The sequence below is a fragment of the Lactuca virosa genome, chromosome 8 (genome assembly GCF_052849685.1).
Source record: "Lactuca virosa cultivar CGN04683 chromosome 8, Lactuca_virosa_CGN04683_v6, whole genome shotgun sequence".
Taxonomy (NCBI): domain Eukaryota; kingdom Viridiplantae; phylum Streptophyta; class Magnoliopsida; order Asterales; family Asteraceae; genus Lactuca; species Lactuca virosa.
This window is the reverse complement of record NC_136433.1, coordinates 42320166-42343046: the sequence shown is the minus strand read 5'-3', so window position 1 is coordinate 42343046 and position 22881 is coordinate 42320166. Positions and strand designations below refer to the sequence as shown.

Here is a 22881-nt window from a genome sequence, read left to right as displayed (position 1 = left end):
TTAATCTATCTTATGTATACATGGTGTTTGTATATCACTATTATTGAATCTTAAGGATGATCATAATAATTACCAAAATAAAATTTAGGATTTCATTTTAATTTGAAAGGATATAATCACGTTTTTACGCATGAACGAAGTTAAGCTTCATTAAATCGGTGTAGTTAAGTACCTTATACAACTAGTGTTAAAGGTTGTAACCAATTTTAAAGTTGAGTTTATTTGGAAATTAAAAAAAAAAACTTTTTAGGTCTAAACTGGAAAAAAGTACAAAACGTAGGGTTTTTTATGAAATGAAAATACTTGATTTCCCTTTTGGTAACCTGCTAGGGTCTAAAATAACAAGTAATAGGTAAAAGTTGGGTCTTTTTCGGAAAAGAAAAAAGTTTTAGGTCTAAATAGAAAAAAAGCAAAATATAAGGTCTTTTATGGAAATAACCCTTCCTTAAATTGGATGTAAAGTTTGTTTCTTTTGAATTTGGATATAACTGTCAATTTTTAAATAGGTCAAGGGCAATTTATGTAATCCACTATAAAATGGATTTGGGGGGATTATTATCTCGTTACTATTTTTCAAGTTTCAGCTGCTCAGTTTCGTCACCATTCTTGCTGTTGCAGAAACTTGTAGATGAAATCACTCAAATGAGACCCCATGCCCATAAAGCTTCAATCATCAGCACTATCTCTCATGATCTCCAGCTTCTTAGGCTCATGTCGTCCTCTCTCGATCTTTATCATCCGTCGCCTTTTGTCAACCCAACAGAAAATCAACTCAAGAAAAGTACCTCCATACGAAAACGCAGATCGATCTTATATGGATTTATCTCAGAAATTCTACGAATCGATGAAAGCATGCGTAAATATTCGGTCGAAACCCTTGGCTCGAGGACTACATTGTCAGCTTATCACAACTGGGGTAGACATTTCAACTTTTGTCCAGAACAATTTAATCAACTTGTACGCCGGTTGTGGTTTGATCGATGACGCGTCTTTAGTATTTCATGAGATTGAATTAAAAAATGTGTTTAGTTGGAACACGATGATTGAGGGATTGATAGATTCAGGACGAGTTACAGCTGCAGAGAAGGTGTTTGACGAAATGCCTCAAAGGGACGTTGTTTCATGGAACTCTATGATGTCTGGTTATTATCGTAATGGGTTTCCAGAGAAGACTATCGATGGTTTCATTTCAATGGTCCGATGTTCTACCACTCTTCCCGATGCATATTCTTTCAGTTGTGTAATGAAAGCCTGTGCTAGCCTCGAAAATCTCAACTTGGCTTTCCAACTACACAGTTTTTCTGAAAAGTTCAAGTTTTTAGGTGATGATTCTGTTGATTCGTCAATAGTTGATATGCACATCAAGTGTGGAGCTCCAGATATTGCTGAACATGTTTTCTTGAAGATGCCAAACCCAAATTTATTTTCTTGGAATTCTATGATCTATGGTTACTCACAACTATATGATGCTCAAAGGGCCTTGGAACTGTTCGATCAAATGCCTAAAAGAGATCTCGTTTCTTGGAACATGATCATTTCAATATTGTCTAAGCATGGCCATGTCACAAAGACCCTTGGTATGTTCATTGAGATGTGTATCCAAGGCTTTAAACCAAATTCCAAGACATATGCAAGTGTCTTAAGTGCTTGTACAAGCGCACATGAACTCAAATGGGGAATCCACTTACATGGGAGAATTGTCCGAATGCAACAACATATCGATGCATACATTGGCACTGGTCTAATAGACATGTATGCCAAATGTGGACACTTCAAAAAAGCACGCAAAATATTTAACAATTTGAAAGAACACAACATTGTATCATGGACATCAATGATAGGAGGAGCAATACATAGTGGCAATGAAGTGGAAGCCATTTCATTGTTCAAACAAATGAAGGAAATTCCAATAACCTCTGATCAATTCACTCTAGCAACTGTTCTTGGAGCTTGTTGTGGTTTAAAAGATATTCACCTCGGAACCCAAATCCATGGATACTCAATCAGAATCGGAATGGAATCTCTAATTCCCGTAGCAAATGCTCTTGTTACAATGTACGCGAAATGTGGCGACATTTGTAATGCAAATCATGCATTTAAGTTAATGACATTCAAAGATATCATATCATGGACAACCATGATCACGATATTTTACAATATCGGGAACATAGAAAAAGCTCGGGAATATTTCGATCAAATGCCGGAACGGAATCTTGTATCTTGGAATTCAATGTTGAAGGGGTACGTACAAAATGGGATTTGGGAAGAGGGTTTTAAGGTTTTTGTTTTAATGAGACAAAAAGGAGTTAAACCGGATTGTATTACTTTTATAACTTCAATAAGCGCGTGTGCTAATGCAGCCATTTTAAAACTCGGGAACCAAGTAGTCTCTCAAAGTGTAAAGTTTGGGTTTGGAAATGACGTTTCGGTAAAAAATAGTATAATTACAATGTACTCAAAATGCGGGCAAATTCAAGACGCAAAAAAAACATTTGATTCGATAGTGTCAAAGAATTTGATTTCATGGAATGCGATGATGGATGGGTACGCGCAAAGTGGCGAGGGAAATTTAGTAATTGATACGTTTGAGAAAATGATATGGTCGGGCATACTGCCCGACCATATTAGTTACGTATCCGTCCTATCGGGTTGCAGTCATTCAGGGCTGCAACCCGAAGGACAACGTTATTTCAATATGTTGCTAAAAGATGAAAGAATTTCACCAACTTGCGAGCATTACGCGTGTATGGTGGATTTACTTTGTCGTGCGGGATTTATTGAAAAAGCAAAAGATTTAATCGACAAAATGCCAATTGAGCCAAATGCTGCGGTATGGGGAGCTTTGCTCGGTGGTTGTAGGATTCATGGGAATGCAACAATGGCGGAAACGGCTTTAAAGAATCTTGTGGTATTGGACGCGGAAGATTCCGGAAGCTATGTGTTGTTAGCGAATCTTTATTCCGATTCCGGGGAGTTGGATTCCGTTTCCGATGTGAGACGGGTTATGAAGGAGAAAGGAATAAGGAAAAATCCGGGTTGTAGTTGGATTGAAGTTGATAATAGGGTGCATGTTTTTACTGTTGATGATACAAATCATCCAAGAATTAATGATGTTTATAAAAAATTGGAGGAGATTATTAAAAAGGTTGAAGATGTAGGAATGTATTCTAGTAATAAGGCGAAGGCTTATCATAGTGAGAAGCTTGCGATGGCTTTTGGGTTGATGAGTTTGCCAGCTTGGATGCCTATTCATATAATGAAGAATCTTCGTATATGTGATGATTGTCATTCGGTGATGAAATTGGTATCTCTTGTTACTTCAAGGGAACTTGTAATTCGAGATGCAAATCGGTTTCATCATTTCCGGGATGGGTTTTGCTCATGCCGGGATTACTGGTGAAATGGAAACTAGGTTTAGTATGATGGAATAGAATCTCAAACGAATAGAATGGAATCACAAACGATGGAATGCACAACTTAATATAATACAAGGTGGTTGATGAATCATTTTATTCTAACATGATGCTTGGTTATTTAAAGGAATGAAATGAATCATTCAAACTTCAAACATGTTTTTATTATGTATTATTAAGAAAAGATTAAATTAAATTGATAAATAAAAAAAATGTTATTTTATACAAATAAACTTCACAATCGACAGAATGAGACAACAAAATGGTTCTTAGACAACAAAATGATTTATAAAGCTCAATTGAAGTGAAAAACATTGGTAATATCTAACAACATTGTATGAAGCATATACTTAGCATCTCATACTACGAAACTCCCGGTAAATTTACTCACATAATTAAAGAATCAAAGTCACATTGTTTTACATGTTTGACACCCTTTGTCTCTTATAAATCCTCATGTTCGAATGATCAAATCAAAAAGTCCACTCCCAAAAATGGCAATAAAAGTTTTATCAGCACTCGATGCAGCAAAAACACAATTTTACCACTTCAAAGCAATCATAATCGCGGGAATGGGCCTATTTACAGATAGTTATGATTTATTTTGTATCCCCGTAGTCATGAGAATGCTTGGAAGAATTTATTACCCCGAAATCCATCGAACCATTGACCAAAGAAAATGGTTCGAGGTCCCATCCGTCATTGCATCCACTATGATTGGTGTTGCGTTAATGGGGACGGTGATCGGGCAGCTAGTTTTCGGGCGGCTTGGTGACCTTGTCGGGCGGCGCCACGTGTACGGCGTTTCGTTAATAATGATGGTGGTGGGGTCCATTGGGTGTGGTTTCTCGTTTTCAGTTTTGACTCCGATGGTGTTTGTTAGTCTTGGATTTTTTCGGTTTTTGCTTGGGGTGGGAATTGGTGGGGATTATCCGTTATCTGCCACGATTATGTCGGAGTTTGCTAATAAGAGGACACGTGGAACGTTTATTGCAGGTGTGTTTTCTATGCAAGGGTTTGGGATACTGTTGAGTTCGCTTATTACAATGATTGTTTGCTACATTTTTAGAGGTTTTAGTGATAATTTAAGAACGGTGTCGAAACTCCCGGAGTCAGAAACAACTGCACCGGTGTTGGGAATGCAACAAAACAAGTTAAACACTTCTAAAAAATTGATATAACGATTTCGGCAACACTTACGGAATAAAACTAATGAAAAATAGCAAACGAAATTGAACACGATATTTAACGTGGTTCGGTCTAATTTGACCTACATCCACGGGCGAACGAGAGAGAGGAGATTTTATTAACACCAAAGAAAATTACAATCATACAAGGCTAAAAAACTTCCCTTGTAATCTGATCACTCACTGTAAGATATCACTCGTAATTTTTTGGCTGCCAAAAATTAAGGCTCTGCACAAAAATAATACCTCACTAATTTCTTTCTGTGTATATATAAGAACTTGAGTTGTGTGTTGCGCTCTGTGCTTGAAAGAAAGATGAATATTTATAGTAGTAAGTGCCGTAAACATTTATTTTCCTTCCTTTAGTGCGGCCGATTTTCTTGACAAATAGAGCCGTCCAAATCTTTTGACCATGCAAAAAATGCATCCAATTAATAATTCTCCACCGTCCAATTGAATATTTAATTCAAACGTTTGCCGACAACAATTGAATAATTCAATTGTTAAATGTAATGTTACATTTATGGCCCTTGAACTCTTAGGAACTTGTCAATTTGTTCAAGACTCCATAAGTCTTAACAATCTCCCACTTGGAGGCTTGAACAACTTCGCTTTTCTCTGCCATCCAAAACTTTGCGACATTCCTTAGTCACACTCTCTCTCTCTTTCTCTCTCGTTCTCTGCCATGCCTTTTCTCAAACTTCTGAAAGGCCAGTTGAAGCCATACAAAGCTTCAATTTTTCAGTGGTAACCACCTTGGTGAACATATCTGCTGGATTCTTCGTTCCAAGGATTTTCTTCAGATTTAGAGTTCCATCATTAATTAATTCTCGAATGAAATGGTACCTCATCTGAATGTGTTTCGTTCTACTATGAAACACTGGATTCTTTGCCAAGTAAACTGCACTTTGGTTGTCACAATGCAATACACAATCCTCCTGATACATTCCAAGTTCTGATAGAAAGTTCTTCAACCATATAAGCTCTTTGGCTGCTTCTGCAATAGCCATATACTCTGCTTCTGTGGTTGAGAGAGCAACACTCTTTTGTAACCTGGACATCCAACTGATTGATGTACCTCCAATTGTGAACACATAACCTGTTGTGCTCTTTCCTGAATCCACACATCCACCCAAATCAGCATCGGCGAACCCTTCCAAGATCACACCCTTTCTTCTGAAACATAGGGCAACCTCAGATGTTCCTTTCAAGTAGCGTAACAACCACTTTACTCCCTCCCAATGCTCTTTTCCTGGATTTGACATGAACCTGCTCACAACTCCCACTGCATGAGCAATGTCTGGTCTGGTGCATACCATAGCATACATCAAGCTACCAACTGCAGATGCGTAGGGAACTTTAGTCATCTGGTTCTTGTCTTCTTCCGTCTTTGGGGATTGCTTCTTTGAGAGTCTCAACTGACTTCCCAAAGGTGTACTTCTGGCTTTAGCATATGCCATGCTGAACTTTTCTAAAACTTTCTTGAGGTACTTAGCTTGTGAAAGTTTTAATGTACCGGTAACTCTGTTCCTGGCTATGCTCATGCCCAATATCTACTTAGCAGCCCCTAAGTCCTTCATCTCGAACTCTCCGGACAACTGCTTCTTAAGCTTGTTGATTTCCTGCATGTCGGACCCAGCTATCAACATGTCATCAACATATAATAACAGGATGATGTATGAGGAGTTGAATTTCTTCAAGTAACAACAGTGATCCATTTCACATCTGTGATACCCACTCCTCTGCATGAAGCTATCAAACTTCAAGTACCACTGTCTTGGAGCTTGCTTCAATCCATACAGACTTTTCTTTAATTTGCACACCAGGTTTTCCTTGCCAACTGTTGGGAAACCCTCTGGTTGTGCCATGTAGATGTCTTCTTCCAGGTCACCATGGAGAAAAGCTGTCTTCACATCTAGCTGCTCTAGATGGAGATCTTCAGAGGCTACAATTCCCAAGACCATTCTGATTGTAGTCATCTTCACAACTGGGGAGAATATCTCGTTGTAGTCAACACCCCTCTTTTGTTGGAAACCCTTTACTACCAATCTGGCCTTGTATCTTTTAGTGCCATCAATCTCATCTTTGACCCGAAACACCCATTTGTTCTGCAGTGCTTTCTTCCCTGCCGGGAGCTTGACCAAGGACCAAGTATGGTTCTTATCAAGTGAGCTCAACTCGTCTTCCATAGCCGTCTTCCACTGTATGGAATCTTTCATCCTTAAGGCCTCTGGATAAGATTCTGGTTCACCATTCTCAGTCAACAGCAAGTAATTAGCTGAAGGAGAATACCTTACTGGAGGTCTTCGTGCTCTAGTGGATCTACGAATAATAGGAGTTTCGGTTTCTGCATCATCTGCAACCTCATCTTCTGAACTACTATCCACTGTGCTCCCACTATCTCCAGATACATCAGAGCTCCCACTGCTTCCTGAACTTTCACCTATCTCTGGAGTACTAATAGGTTTTACAACGTCATCGTCTGAGATTTCTTCTAACTCAACTTGATCCTTCTTTTCTGGTTGCTTGTCACCATTGGAGCTTTTTGCAAGTTCATCCTTGTATAGAGCATTCTCGTTGAACACCACATCCCGACTTCTGATAACTTTCTTATTCTCATTATCCCAGAAGCGGTACCCCATGTCATCCAACCCGTAACCTATAAAGGTGCACTTTCTTGCCTTTGCCTCTAGCTTGTCTCTCTCCGAGTCTTTGATTTTGACATACGAAACACAACCAAATACCTTCAAGTGTTTGAGCGAAATCTCCCGACCTTGCCATTCCTCTTCTGGAATCTTGAACCCTATGGGGACTGAGGGTCCTCTGTTGATTAAATATGCAGTTGTGTTGACCGAATCTGCCCAGAACATCTTGGGTAAACCTGCATGTAGTCTCATGCTTTTAGTCCTCTCGTTCAATGTTCGGTTCATCCTTTCTGCTATTCCATTTTGCTGAGGTGTCTCCGGAACCGTCTTCTGCATTCTGATTCCTTGGTCAGCACAATAATTAACAAATTCTTTGCTACTGTATTCGCCCCCATTGTCTGATCTGAAACACTTGATTTTCAAGTTTGTTTCATTTTCTACAATAGCTTTCCATTTCTTGAATGTGCTGAAAACTTCAGACTTATGCTTCAAGAAATAAACCCAAACTTTCCTTGTGCAGTCGTCAATGAAAGTAACGTAATATCGGGACCCTCCCACTGAAGAAACTGAAGTGGGACCATAAACATCTGAATGTACTAGCTCCAACTTCCCGGACTTGGGAGGACGACCAGTCTTCACGAAAGTAACTTTCTTCTGTTTACCAAGAACACATGGCTCACAGAAAGCAACTGTTACAGTCTTCAGATCTGGAATTCTTCCTTTGGAGGCTAGCATCTTCATTCCCTTCTCACTCATATGGCCAAGTCTTTGGTGCCATAGAGTAGATGCCCCAACTTCTTCAACAGCATGTGCTTCAGCATCAGAAACTTCCACCATATAAAGTGTACCCCGCTTCTGACCTCTAGCAACAACTAAGTTTCCCTTTGTCACTTTCCACTGATGATCACCAAATGTAACATGGTGACCTTCATCATCAAGCTGCCCCACAGATATTAACATCCTTTTCAAGTCTGGAATGAACTTGACATTCTTCAAAGTCCACTTCATACCCAAGGTTGTCTTGAGGACCACATCCCTAACTCCAGTAATATCCAGGCTCTTGTTATCTGCTAATCTGACTTTCCCTTTGTACTGCTTAAAATTATGCATTACTTCTCTGGAATGACTAGCATGAAACGACGTGCCAGAATCCATGATCCAGGATTCAGTTGAGTTTTCAACACAACAAATGAGTGCATCATCTTCAGAATCTGCTGCCATATTTACTTCCTTCTTGCCTTTGTCTGCCGAAGGCTTTGGGCACTGATTTCTGAAATGACCTTTCTCATTACAGTTCCAACAGGTAATATCTTTCCTGTTCTTCGATTGACCTCTCTTTCTTGACTTCGATCTTCCTCTACCACCACCTCCTCTGTTGGTCTTTCTTCCTCTGCCTTCAGTAGTTAGAAGACTACTGGAACCTTCTCCGGCACTCCTTCTGCGCACATCCTCACCAAGGATTAAATCGCGAATACCTTCGAATGATAGCTTGGCACCTCCGGCTGAACTGCTAACGGCGGTCACTGTGCCGGACCAACTATCGGGTAACGATGATAATAGTAGCAACGTCATGACTTCATCTTCAAATCCAATATCAACAGATATCAATCTTGATATTATTGAGTTGAATTTGTTTACGTGATCTGTCACCGAGCTACCCTCCTTCATCTTCAGATTTACAAGTTGTCGGATCAAGAAAATCTTATTTGCCGCTGAAGGTTTTTCGTACATATTAGACATCGCATTTATCAGACTGTAGGTTGTCTTCACATTGACAATATTGTAAGCTACATTCTTTGCCAATGATACCCTTATCACTCCGAGTGCCTGCCGATCTAATAAGTCCCACTCCTCCAGCGTCACCTCTTCGGGTTTGTCTTTGGACAAAGGTTGGTGTAACTTCTTTTGGTAGAGATAATCTTCAATTTGCATTTTCCAGAAACCGAAATCTTGACCATCAAATTTTTTGATCTTAACTTTCCCATCTTCAGCCATAGCTCTGATACCAGTTTGTTGGGAATGCAACAAAACAAGTTAAGCACTTCTAAAAAATTGATATAACGATTTCGGCAACACTCACGGAATAAAACTAATGAAAAATAGCAAACGAAATTGAACACGATATTTAACGTGGTTCGGTCTAATTTGACCTACATCCACGGGCGAACGAGAGAGAGGAGATTTTATTAACACCAAAGAAAATTACAATCATACAAGGCTAAAAAACTGCCCTTGTAATCTGATCACTCACTGTAAGATATCACTCGTAATTTTTTTGCTGCAAAAAATTAAGGCTCTGCACCAAAAAAATACCTCACTAATTTCTTTTTGTGTATATATAAGAACTTGAGTTGTGTGTTGCGCTCTGTGCTTGAAAGAAAGATGAATATTTATAGTAGTAAGTGCCGTAAACATTTATTTTCCTTCCTTTAGTGCGGCCAATTTTCTTGACAAATATAGCCGTCCAAATCTTTTTACCATGCAAAAAATGCATCCAATTACTAATTCTCCACCGTCCAATTGAATATTTAATTCAAACGTTTGCCGACAACAATTGAATAATTCAATTGTTAAATGTAATGTTACATTTATGGCTCTTGAACTCTTAGGAACTTGTCAATTTGTTCAAGATTCCATAAGTCTTAACAACCGGTGCCGCCGGAATCAGACTTGGCATGGCGGATTATTCTTGTGATCGGTGCGATTCCGGCAGCAATGACTTATCATTGGCGGATGAAGATGCCAGAAACCGCCAGGTATTAAAAGCATCTCCATTCTCCAACCCAACTCCATTTTTGGTATTAAAAAAGGTGTAAATCATCTGCAATCCAACAATATTTTTTACTCCAAAAATATGTTATGAATAGTATTACTTTAAATTTGAAGTCTTATTATTTATTTATACCATTGATGAACATTATATATATATATATATATATATATATATATATATATATATATATATATATAACTGTGTTTGAAAATGTAGTATTGTACAACTCTATAAATCAATAAGTTGTTGTGTACAGAGAAAAATTGTTACATACTAATCAATACCAATACAGGTATGTTTGAGTATGATGCAAATGAACAGCAATTCATCAAATTTATGAGCTAGATGTTACATGCCAACTAAAATTCAAACATAAATGAACATTGATACACCAAAGTTGTTGTTTACCAAAAGGGTATATGGAATAATGTTTTGGTTGGAGAGATTTATCAAGAAGTTTGGTGTAAAACTAGTTACATATGTTGCAAAAGATAAGGTTTCTTTAATGACGACTAACTTATTGTCTCTACAGATTCACCGCTTTGGTGGAGAAAAATACTTTAAAAGCTTCAAAAGACATGGAAAAAGTGATGAATAATGTATCACTAAGCCAAATCCGGGAAGATATCGAGACAATGAACACACCGAACACCACTACTAGAAAATTTGGTTTTAGCTACCAAATATTTCCTACGAACTTTTTTATTGGAAATATCCATCTAGTTTCCTACAAACTTGCAACAAAAGTGTAATGCAACAAAATTCCAACAAATTGCCTACAGAAAGTGGGTACCCTAAATATTCCGTTGGAAAATTGTTGCTATTTTCCTACAAAACACCAACCAACATATAAATTAATATTTAAAGTTAATATTATGTTGGAAATTCGTAGGAAAAATAATAGCGGGAATTGAAAACATCTTCCCACCTTTTTTCTTTTCTTTTCCCTCCTAATATTTAAATGTTTTTTTTTCTTATTTTTTTTTACATTTTAATATACATTATATAAAAAAATTAACAAACAATTATTACAAAAAACTAAAAATATAGAATTTGAATACAACAAGAAAATAAAACTAAAATTATGAAGTTATTTACAATAGAAATAATAAGAAAATAAAAAACATACAAAACAAATAAAAACTAGAAGTTAATAAAAACAATAATTTCTAATATATATAACTTGAAAGGCTTCTCAAATGGTTTGCTCGAGTTCAAGTCTTCTTGGCTTTATTTTTTGGGTGGTGCTATTTGAACGAATTAATTAGTATATTAGTCTTGGAAATGGTAAAAATATATCACATGTATCAATTAATCATATGTAACACCCTGTTTCGAGTTGTTTCTTAATTTGGGGTCGTGACCCGAAGATCAATTATCATAAGGCTTCAGACTTTGAGGAAACAAAGGTTTAGATTCATTTAATGTGGATAATGTAGATTATATGATCCAAGAGTTCGGTTTGTGCTTTGGAGCTCAATGGTATAATGGTAAAGTGATGGTTCAGACCTTTCATTAATTAAGGATTTAAGTTCGGAATGTTTTGAGGCAAATGAAAGTTGGTAGGAGTGTATGGCTTCTCATTACCTTTCCGAGCATATAAAGAACGCCGAAATCGGAGTCGAGACGAAGAAGTTATGGCTTTCGGAAAATAGGAAAAATTTTGGTCTAGTCTGATACGTTGGGCGTACTGGGCTCGTGTGATCGCAGATGACTAGCTTGGTATGCTGGGGGTACCATGAGTACAGTTGGCATACGACCACCAGACTCAAACCTTAATTTTTAGGGTTTGGACCATTTTTAAGCATCGTTAACTGTAACGCCCCGATTCTCGAATACCAATTTATGGTTATGAATTCTCATGAATTCAAGGTCTACTCGACGAGTTGGTTGCCTGACTCGTCGAGTAGCAGCGGGTTTGGACCACGTGTTAAGTGACCAACTCGCCGAGTCGGAAGAGTGACTCGACGAGCTGGAGGGTGAAACCCTAATTTTCGGGGTTTGGCACCCTATTTAAGGGATCATTAGCATCCCTTAGTCCCTTTGCAGCCTCTTGAGAGTCCAGAAACCCTAATTCGTGTGTGTGCTCCATATTAGTGTAAATTTCAAGCTTGGAAAGAAGACCTTGTTGCAAGAAGCTTGAAGATCAAGAAGTTGGAAGCAAAAACGTTTGTGGATCTGAAGTCTACCTCAGTTTAGAATCATGTGAAGGTAACAAGTTGTTACATTGACACCCTTCTAGCTAGATCTTTCTATGTTCATGATTTGGGGCCATTTTAGCATGTTGGAGATTAATTTCGGATGTTGGGCCATGATCTGAGGTTGCAACCTCAGATATAGTCTCATTTTGGTCCATGTAGTTATAAAGTTTCAGCCTTTAGCATGTTAGTGCACTTCTCTTGCCTAGATAGAACCTCTTCTTTAGCTTGATTTGAGCCATTATCACCTTGCATGCATGTAAAGATTGCAACTTTACGTGATAAACATGCCTTGGGAGCCTAGAGCTACTGTTTGGAGCTTTGAAGCAGCTTAAAATTGTATGTATGAATGAAGGACTGAAGGGACTCGGCGAGTCCGATGAAGATTGTCGTAGACTCGACGACTTGTATGAACAACTCGACGAGTCCGATGAAGATTGCCTTGGGCTCGGCTAGTCAGACGAGTGACTCGGCGGGTTGGCTGGTTATGCAAGGAACCCGGCGAGTAGCCGAGGGTACTCGACGAGTTAAGGTCAACATGGATTGTTGACCTTGACAGTTGACTTTGACTTTGACCAAGAGTTGACCAGTTGACTTCTGAGGGTATTTTGGTAAATTGGGAATTTATAGCAAAGGACATTTGTGAATATAGGTGTTGGAGTTGGAGCTACATTTGGAGGAGTTTGACACTGCCTTCCGAGCTACTTGCGAGGTGAGTTATCCTCACTATATCAATAGGGTCTACGACACTAAGGTCGGCCCTTTATCGGATTTGTATCCAGGTATTTTCATGATATGTTTATTGATCTATTAGATCTGCGTCCTGGTAGTTAGGACAAAATTATGTTTAGTGACCTGGTTTAGGTCGGTATCCTGATATATAGGATGATGCTATGTTAGTGACCTGGTTTAGGTCGGTATCCTGGTATATAGGATGATGCTATGTTAGTGACCAGTTAGGTCGGTATCCTGGTTATAGGATGTTGCTATGCTATATGATCTGTTAGATCGGTTTGTTTGTCTATAGACTGTTATGTGATTATCTGTTATATGTGCACATGGTTGTTTGATTGGGGGATGGGTTGAGGCGGGTCCTGCTTTGTGCTGTAGGCCAACATACCCAGAGCGGACCGGATAGACTGTAAACCCGGGAGGGTACATAGTCACTTGAGCTCTCAAAACAAAAGAATCTCTCTTGCTTACTAACTACTCCAAATGAGTGCTCTCAACCTCACAATGATTACGCTCTTGAAATTTCTAAGCACATATAATGATGGAGATACAAGTCTATTTATACTTTAGAGATTATAACTAAAACCCTAATAGGTCAAGCCCATTGGCCCATAGGCCCATGAATGGTGACAACTAATCATATTCTGCCACACATCATCTTTCTAGAACATTCATCCATGTCATACAACCCATGAGCATCAGCAACACACATAATAGACCACCTTGACCATAGTGAAGCATCATGATGCACATGTGCCGCATCATGAACACTAATGGTCCAACATCCATCATGGTGGTGCAACATGGTGTATTTATTGAGCACGATCATCTTCTAAGCATACATGGATCAACATGACACAATAAAGAAATCAAGATGGCACATCATGAACCAAGATGGTCCATGATGGCACAACATCTCCTCTATGGTGCAACTTCCCTTCTTGATGGAGCAACAACATCTTCATATCTCAACATCTCCTTGGCTCAACATCACCTTGGTGCAACTTCATACATGATGGTGCACCCTACTATCATTTGGCGCAACATCCCCAAGGATGACGCAACTTCCTTCTATATGACGCAACATGTTGCTCCATGTTTGCTCCAAGTGCTCCATTGTCACACCCCGAAACCGAAGGCGGAAACGTTCCGGGGAGGAGGTGACGTCATGTTAAGTATCACAACCAATGTACATAGCAAGCATAGTAAACACAACCATTACATTACATAGAAATATTTACATTTGTTTGAAAACAAAGTGATACAAGTTTGATACATATACATCATATGGACAAAATACAGACGAGACTTCTATTCGCTCCGTCTTCTCCAAAATATCGCGGGATACCTGTCTAATGAGAACCTGAGAATACAAGCAGTTTTAAAAATATCAGCATAAAGCTGGTGAGTTCATAAGCATGTTTTTGTGAGGAAAATATGGTTATTAAATCTTGTGAAAATACTTCCTTTCCTTTAATAAAGTATGCAGATATATCGAAAACCATAAATTCTGAGTTATGAAATACATATGCATGTTTCGAAGAAAATCCCATATTTTCTAACATGTTTGTCGATAAGAATACCATTCAGTACGAAAGTAGGTAGTTTTAATACATAAAACTATAGATTTAAACACTGGAGTACCCTCTAGGTACGAAAGTAGGTAATCTTATTACATAAATAAGACTATAGAAGACAGAAAGAAATCCGTGAATAAAGCTAATTAGTTTAATACGTATTGTGAGTCGTATAACCATACTGATTTGACCCGTGACCTCCTTGACGTTCTTCAGGCGTCGAACGATATCCGAAATTTGTCACCCCAGGCGTGCCCGCCTAACTGTAGCTAGCAGTTAAGGTGTGGGATTGTCAGTCCCGAATAGATCTATTCACAAATTCCATGCTCTCCCTCCAGGAGACTCTGGTTATACTTCCAGAGAGGATTTACTGATAACCCGAAGGGTATAATGAATACGAATCTCACAAGCTAGTATTAAATTATTCACGGTATACTCGGTCGTTATAGAATTTCGTAATCGTTTGGAACATAGTAGAGTATAAATAATTGAATTCAAAGTGGCTATTTAGCATAATACTCTACTTTAAACATGGATAAACTATATCAGACATAGTTTATATAATGACTTTGCATGAAATCTGAATCCGTAAAACAAGTAATGAGATCCCAAATTATTCCCATAATAATTTGATTGGTTCGATAAGTTTCCCACACTGTATTGAAAACTATGTAATTATATTGAGAAAACATCCCTTATGCTCCGCATATTACAAAAGGGACAAAGATATCTAAAAGTTTATCAGAATATCGTATAATTACATCTGTTTTTAAGTTACGAAAATCTTTATGAATTGCTTGTATTCCCCCCATGAAAAACATGAAAAACTCGGAAAAAGCGTAGGGGTATGAACTCACCAGTCGAGAAATGTGCCGGTTGGATACTAAGTGTCAGTTTAGGGCTTGAATACGCGCGAGGATCTTATGTAACATGAAAGGATACATAATTGTATCTAATTAGACTTTGAACTACTTAATTAAATAAGATAATACATTCCGAGACGCGATAACACTTTAATCCCAAGTGTTAGGAATGATCCGGGTTGCATCTAAGGGTGTGTAGGGTCTAGATAAGGAGTTTGCTCTTCAAGAGTAAAATCTTTGAGGAGTTTAAGGCCTAATGACCATATCCCCATGAGTTTACGGCCGCAAACTCATGGGTGGTGTGTTCTTGGATGCTAAATGGTCTTACAATGCACAAGGGAAAGTTCTAGGGTTGAATCAAAGGCTTAGGAAGTGATCGGGACTTGAATTGACCTTGGAAAAGGAGTTTACGGTTTATGAAGGTGTTCTTGGTGAGTTTACTACCGTAAACACATGAGTTTACGACCGTAAACTCATGTTTGTCCATGATTCATGTGTTTTGGTGGTTGTAGGTTAAGCATACAAAGTTCTAGACCCAATTCTAAGCCATACAAGGTGTTAGGGGCACTTTAACACCCTTTGGAGGTGTTTATGGTCCATGAATGAGGGTTTACGGTCCAAGCATGTTCTTGGGCCGTAAACTCATGTTTACTCCTCAATTGGTAAGATTTTGGTGTTCTAAGTCCATTCATGCAAGCCCCTAAGTCATATCTATGCACTAGAAGTGATTTGGAAAGGTTTTGGGGCTTCAAAACCCTCTTTAAAGGAGTTTACGGTTTTGGGAGGGTTCCCAAACCGTAAACACATGTTCTTGATGCATTTGGATGATTTAAACACGAATTTGCATGATAAACAAGCTTAATAACAAGCTAGGATAGATTACTTACCAATTTGGAGCTTGAAAGGGGTGTTTTTGGATCAAAGTCGAGTTTTAGAGAGAGAGTAGTGAGAGAAAGTGTTTTAAGAGAGTGAAAAAGCTTCAAAATGTGGTCACTCAATCCCTTATATAGGGTTTGAGTTTATGGCCCGGTGGAAATCTACCCGATACCGACGTTAAACGGAGCTTTTGGTCGTACTCGATTAATTTGCCGTAACCCGACTTAGTTGAAACTAAAAATTTTCCAAAAGAATATTGAGGATGTTTTAACGTGATTCTAATGCGTTCCGACACTTATGAAGTTAAAAATAAAAGTCGCAATTTAATTAACTTAATCCAAAAGTTAACGGAAAAATCTTAATAAAAATAAATTTTATTAACGGAAATGGAATACTGTGACGGAATAAATTTCGGGTTGTCACATCCATGTTGCTCCAAGTGCTCCATGTTGCTCCAATTGCTCGATGTTGCTCCAAGTGCTCCAATTTGCTCCATGTTGCTCTAAGCCACTCCAAGTTGCTCCAAACTTCCTTTTGGAAGACCTGTTCCATTTTTACTTGATCTGTTCTTTTATTAGTTGATTCGTTCCTTTGTCTTGTGATCCAAAACCATCTGAGATGATCCGTTCCTTTGTCAAAATGCTTCATCCAAGTGCTCTACTTGAGTCTAAGTGCTCCATGTTGGACGAGACTTCATACCTCAACAATTATGACACCCATTAGAATAAGAGCTGAGCCTTGGATGTAAAGTCTTAAAGGATTAAACACTTTTAAGTGAGTTCTTGGTCATTTTATTATGCTAGGAAGCTTAAGTTTGGTATTGGGCTCTACTAAGTCTTGCTAGGTCATAAAGTCAAGAACTTTATGATTCTAGACATCCATTATGCATGAACTTGAGGATTTGGACATTAGTGTATTTTTTATTGTTATATTTTTAATATTTATTGTTACATGTGAAATTTTATTTGTTATTATATGTGAAGTTTTTATCTAAAAAATTTATAACTATTTCACATCCATCATAAAGTTGTATGCCGTTTTACACAGATTATATATATATATATATATATATATATATATATATATATATATATATATATATATATAATACGTCTTAAAAATAAAGGATATAAAAAAATTAGTTAGCATAAAAGAAATTAACAACAACTTGGAGTTAAGCTTTCAGAAAGTAAAAAAAGTAAAAAGTATTCTTTTTGAAACTTTGATAAAATTGAAGCGTATGAACTGAAAATAAATTTGAAATCATGATAATATAATATTTTATTGTTGATTGATAATGAATTGATTATAGTTTGTGAATTTAATTTTTGGTTCGTCCTTTTAAAATAACTTTTTTTTGGGCTTCCGTAGGAAATGTGTTGGAAAGATCCAACGAATTTCCTACAAAATAAAAAACCCTTACTCTCGTCTCTTTTAACCTAGCCGCTTTTACATTTGGATGAAAAAAATGTGCTGCTATTCTCCCCAAAACCATGGCCGACGACTCCCCAAACAACCTCTAGCCACCGGCAAATTGCGCCACCACACTACCTTTGCTGCGATACACCACCATCACAGCTGCTTCACGCCGACATTTCTCCCCACTGTTGTTGCGACACACCACTAGCACACCCGCTTCATGCCGACACTGTCTCCATTGCCGACGCCGGATACTTCTAGACCAGCACTTGCTTCCGCCGCCGGTGACTTCAGGTCAGTTGCGTGATACCACATCTATCAATTGCTACCGGTTTATCAACTAGTTTCATCTATTGTTTATCAACTAGTTTCATCTATTAATTTCTACCTGTTTATCAAATGTATTAGTATATATGTATCAGAATGTATCAATAAGTATGTATGTATGTCAATGTATCACTATGTGTGGATGGTATCTGTATACATCAATTTGTACCTGTTCATTTTCTCAATTATGTATGATAATTGTGCTCATGGATCTGTATCAGTATGTATTTATGTATGAATCTTGTATCTACTGTGTATCACCATTTTTGTATGAATATGAGAGTGCACTAATGACCAGATTAGTAGATGCAACAAAAATAAGGCTGATTGCATCCCAATTTGTTTTGGCATGGTTAATAACCTCTAAATCCATTATACTTACATATGTATGAGTTATGATGAGCACCGAATTAGGCTGGTAAGTATTCATATCATATAAATTTTGGTAATATTTTTTCGTTTAACATAAATTACATCATCTATACTTGTAGACAGCAGATTTGGGACGACCACCCACCTTTTTGGAGTTGTTCTTGTTTACTCATCTAGATAAAGCTTCAAAAAAAAAATATTTTGCTGGAGATGTTGAGGGAAAGCAATTTTTGCACAGAGATAGAGCAAGTGAAGCTTATGTAAGATATCTTTATCATTTTTAGATTTTTTTGTCCCTAACTTTTTGTACAATAACAATTGTGTTTTTTTATTTTCTTGTAGGAGGTGTACTCTCGATCCTTGCTTGAGAAGTATGGGGATGATTTTCATGATCACCCGATCGATGATGCTGAACTGTGGGCGAAAACCCAAAGGGAGATAAGTGGAGCTTCTAGGAGTAGTTATATCTATAGGATTGGATCCTCGGATATAAACTTTTTGTTCAATGGGAAATCATCTGCTGCTACGGGGTGTTCATCGTCCTTTTGTGGGTCTCAACAAGAGGTATATTTACTTATTAAATAGATTGTCTATATTGTGAATAAAGAAAGTTAATTGCTATAATTAAACACTTTGTGAGCCATGAAAACATCCCCTAATATATTTGTTCCAAAACAGCCAAGATACTCACACAAAGTATTATGTTGTAATTATGAATAAAAATGAAGTATGTTGCTATTACGAAATATTTTTGTATTTTGAATGAAAACAGTTCCTAAATAAATAGTTTGTTGTTATATTTTGTTAAAATAAAGTGGGTTGCTATTATGGATAAAGTAAAAGACCTATATTCATAAAAAAGTAAAGTACGTTCATATTATGGAATATGTTTTGTTTGTTTCTATAATGGATAAAGAATGTTGATATATATCATTATATTGTTTGTTTGTTAATTATATGTTTGTTTCTAGGTTAAGGAGCTATGAACTCAACTTGAAAATGCGGAGAGGGAAAGAGTTTTTATGCAACAAAAACAAGAAATAATGGAACAACAGTTGGCTCAACTAATGAGACAATTTGCTAACCCTCCCGAAGATCGATGTTAGATTTGTTGTTGGAAACATTTTATTAAGCATGTTGGTGAAGTACAAAAACCTAATTGTTTTGGTGAAATATTAGAGGATAACTATCATTTTGATGAAGTATTGGATATTTAGATAGCAACTATCATTTTGTTGAAGTATTGGTACCATTTTGGATTTGTATTAAATTGTTTTTATGTGTTTGCTATTATTATGGTTGATAGTGCATATTTGAAGAAGTTGTATTTGATTTATAGTTCACTATATAATTTCTATAAAAACTGCATATTTTTAAATTTTTGAATATTGGTGTTTTATAGAATTAAAAAAAAACTTTATTATTACCAACATAATACCTACAGAAAAATGCATCAAATTAAACTCTTTTGAAATGCTAGATCGTTGGAAGTTTGTTGGAATGGTTCGTTGGAAATTTGTTGGAATAATGATTTGTAGGAATTCTGTAGGAAAAAATGTGTCAGGAAGGATAGGGGCGTTTTGTTGGAAATTTCCTATGAAATATTCTGTAGGAAATCTGTCAGGTGCTTCGTTGGAATTTTGTAGGATCATGGTTTCCCACGGCCCTTTTTCCAACAAACACATTTCGTTGGAACTTTGTTAGTAATTGCTGTTTCCTACTAAATTCCAACAAAATTGCTTGTAGGTAACCATTCAATTTTCTAGCATGCAGCTTTATCAAACACCTACCCATTCTTCTCTCAAGAATTTTTCCGGCGACATGGCCGTGATCTCATCGCCGTCGCCGTTAACTGGTTTTTGGTCGATATCGTCTTTTACCGTCTAAATCTATTCCAATATCATGCATTTAAACTTAAAATGATTCCAAAAAGTCACATGAATATATACGATGATGCACTACAAATTGCAAAATTCCAAGCAATCGTTGCCATTTCTGCCACGATTCCCGGCTATTTTCTGGCGGTTTACATGATTGATTATGTTGGGAGAGTCAAGCTTCAAGCAACCGGATTCTTTTTCATGGCAGTAAGTTTGTTTACAATTGCTTTTGTTAACAAAAGCACTTGGAGATCCGAACCCGAAGCTGATTCAGGTATTGGGTTTATGATACTTTATGGGCTTACATTCTTTTTTGCTAATTTTGGGCCGAACACCACCACATTTATAGTTCCAGCAGAGCTTTTTCCGGCGAGGTTCCGGGCAACGTGTCATGGGGTTTCCGGCGCTGCTGGGAAAGTTGGGGCGATAATCGGGTCGGTTGGGTTTTTATGGGCCTGTCGTGACCCACCAAATGGGCTTGGGGTGTCGCATACTTTGAGGGTAATGGGTTTAGTCTGTGTTTTGGGGTTTTTTGTAACGTATTTTCTTACGCGGGAGACGATGGGCCGGTCGTTGGAGGAGAATGAGAATGTTGATGAGTTTACTGGTGTTTGTTTTATCAGATTTTGGCCCCATAAAGTTTGGGCCAAAAGATTTGATGAAACAATTGTGAATGATCGTTTACATCTGTCTTTATCAAATGCAATGTAACTTGTTTTGAACTGTCATTGTAAATTGTTTGGGTGGTGTTAGGTGACGGTTGAAAGTGGTGGTGATGAGCGGAGAATGCTGGTTAAATAAAAGTTCATAACGTCGTCTATCGATGATTATTTGGTATGACACACTTCAAAACACATGTTTAAATCTCACAAACTTTACTCGTATGGTGGCCTCTGTTGAAAAAAAAAAAGTTCTAATAGTAAGATGCTTTAGATAAAAATCATTTTTTTCTTCTAATTTTTAGAAGGGCAGTCTTAGGTATTTAACTAATCCTTTCTTATAACAAATGATTTAGGTCCTTTTACAAGAGAACTTTGTATATGCTTTTATTAAACATTCAAATATCATATTTACCAACAAAAATTTAAGTATCATATTTATCCTTCATAAATTTGAAAATATCTTATTTATCAAAATCGTTTTTTTAACATTTTTAAAAAGGTTTTAAATCTTTTTAAATCCTTACATTTATACCCTCTTCATAAATTTCCAATTCAACTTCAAATGACCATCTAAAAGAAAGTTGATTGAAATGATTTTTGGAACAAGAAGGGTGTTTCTTCTTTGTTTGAGATCTGTGCATATAATATCAACGATTTTGCTAGGGTTTTGGGTGTGAGGTAGAAAATTTTAAAGTACGTTTAGAAATAAATGTGTTATTGAATCAGGTCTCTAGGGATGAAAATGCTGACTTTGAAAAGTGATGGATATTAACAACTGATTTGAGAAGGATTGGATTTACTGGACATTCATTTCATTACTTTTGAGTAGGATTTAACAGTGCCAAAGTTCAACGCAAGAGAGTTGCAAACGTAATTTTGATTACTCACATTGTTTTGAGATGCTTTATAAACGTACTGAGAACTTTTTGTTTTGTTCCAAAAATTCAAAGGAAGAAGCTGGCGATTTAGCTAGTTTCGTAGCTCATCTCAATCAATTTTCTTTTAAATGAGATTTTGAAGTTTAGTTAATCAAAGGGTTATGTCTCTGATCCAATTATATTTTTTGGATACTTATACTTTTATTATAAATATATGTGATTTCAAAATTATAATACAATGTTATTTGTGATTTTAGAAATAGAAAGTTTATTGTATAATTAGTACTTAGTTCTTAGAATGGAATTGTTTATATTGTTTTTAGTAATTATGTTATGATCTTGACTAGTTTATCATGAAACTTGCATATTATAAAATTTATATGGTGATAATTATGTTTATGTTACATTTGTTGGACACTAAAACTGTTGATGTTGTAGAAATTGGAACTATTAAATAATTGAACTCATTATTAGATTAAAATGTGATCGAGTTTTAGGCAATAAAATTTCATAGGGTAAATTTTAATCTATTAAGATATAAATGGAATATATGATACTCATGGGTACCCACAAATCCAATGTGTATTTACTATATAGGTACCAGATAGGATATGACTAGACTGTATTTTAGATACCGTTATAACCGGGAATGAGACTGGATCACTAATACTATCGCAGACTCGTCCCATGGCCTCCCCTAACTTCAATAATGTTGTGTTGAAAACTAAAAATAAAATATGATTTATAAATATTATACTGTGTCTGTATAATTTGTCTCGTTCTTACACTCTTATATAGTGTACGATTCCTTCCATAAATAGTGTATCTACATATTGAATGCTAATGTAATATACACTCTAACGAATTTTTGAGATCAAACATGGTGTATCTAATCTGAATGTTGAGGATTCCATTGATCCCTCACTGCCTCCACTTTCCTTATGTTACCATCTTTTACGAAAAAAAAAATCAACTAGCTTTGACATCACCATCTGCAACCATCCTCAGATCATACCAGCCATGTGATTTAAACACCCCATATTCTTTTACAGTAGAAATACATTTATTTATAAAACCTT

At 36.8% G+C, this 22881-nt stretch overlaps 2 protein-coding genes and 1 pseudogene across 3 annotated transcripts; all 3 read left to right on the top strand.

The window, feature by feature from the left end:
• Positions 1 to 583: 583 nt before the first annotated feature.
• LOC145128271 (pentatricopeptide repeat-containing protein At3g26782, mitochondrial pseudogene) lies at positions 584 to 3535 on the top strand (annotated as a pseudogene).
• Positions 3536 to 3907: 372 nt separating this feature from the next.
• On the top strand, positions 3908 to 21036 carry LOC145129529 (putative inorganic phosphate transporter 1-9). The gene is made up of 4 exons (XM_079064279.1): positions 3908 to 4499; positions 9905 to 10001; positions 10551 to 10663; positions 20162 to 21036. Exons 1-4 carry the CDS (start codon positions 3908 to 3910, stop codon positions 20971 to 20973), a joined length of 1614 nt encoding a protein of 537 aa, XP_078920405.1. The 3' UTR covers positions 20974 to 21036.
• Positions 17683 to 19718, top strand: LOC145129530 (uncharacterized). Of its 2 annotated transcripts, none has more exons than XM_079064280.1 (4): positions 17683 to 18428; positions 18502 to 18642; positions 18725 to 18946; positions 19354 to 19718. In XM_079064280.1, the coding sequence occupies exons 1-4, from the start codon at positions 18399 to 18401 to the stop codon at positions 19366 to 19368; spliced, it is 408 nt and encodes a 135-aa protein (XP_078920406.1). In that variant the 5' UTR covers positions 17683 to 18398; the 3' UTR covers positions 19369 to 19718. The 2 variants fall into 2 exon arrangements, 1 of the variants encoding a protein (XP_078920406.1); XR_013717531.1 differs by having other exon boundaries at positions 17686 to 17977.
• Positions 21037 to 22881: the final 1845 nt, after the last annotated feature.

Bases quoted from the DNA above. Each gene is read 5' to 3' on its own strand.
- LOC145129529 (XM_079064279.1), top strand. From the start codon at position 3,908: ATGGCAATAAAAGTTTTATCAGCACTCGATGCAGCAAAAACACAATTT. The intron at 4,500-9,904 runs TAAGAACGGTGT...AACCGGTGCCGC, and splicing joins TAGAGGTTTTAGTGATAATT to CGGAATCAGACTTGGCATGG. The intron at 10,664-20,161 runs CGAACACCACTA...ATGCAGCTTTAT, and splicing joins TATCGAGACAATGAACACAC to CAAACACCTACCCATTCTTC.
- LOC145129530 (XM_079064280.1), top strand. From the start codon at position 18,399: ATGAGTTATGATGAGCACCGAATTAGGCTG. The intron at 18,429-18,501 runs GTAAGTATTCAT...CTATACTTGTAG, and splicing joins ATGAGCACCGAATTAGGCTG to ACAGCAGATTTGGGACGACC. The intron at 18,643-18,724 runs GTAAGATATCTT...ATTTTCTTGTAG, and splicing joins ATAGAGCAAGTGAAGCTTAT to GAGGTGTACTCTCGATCCTT.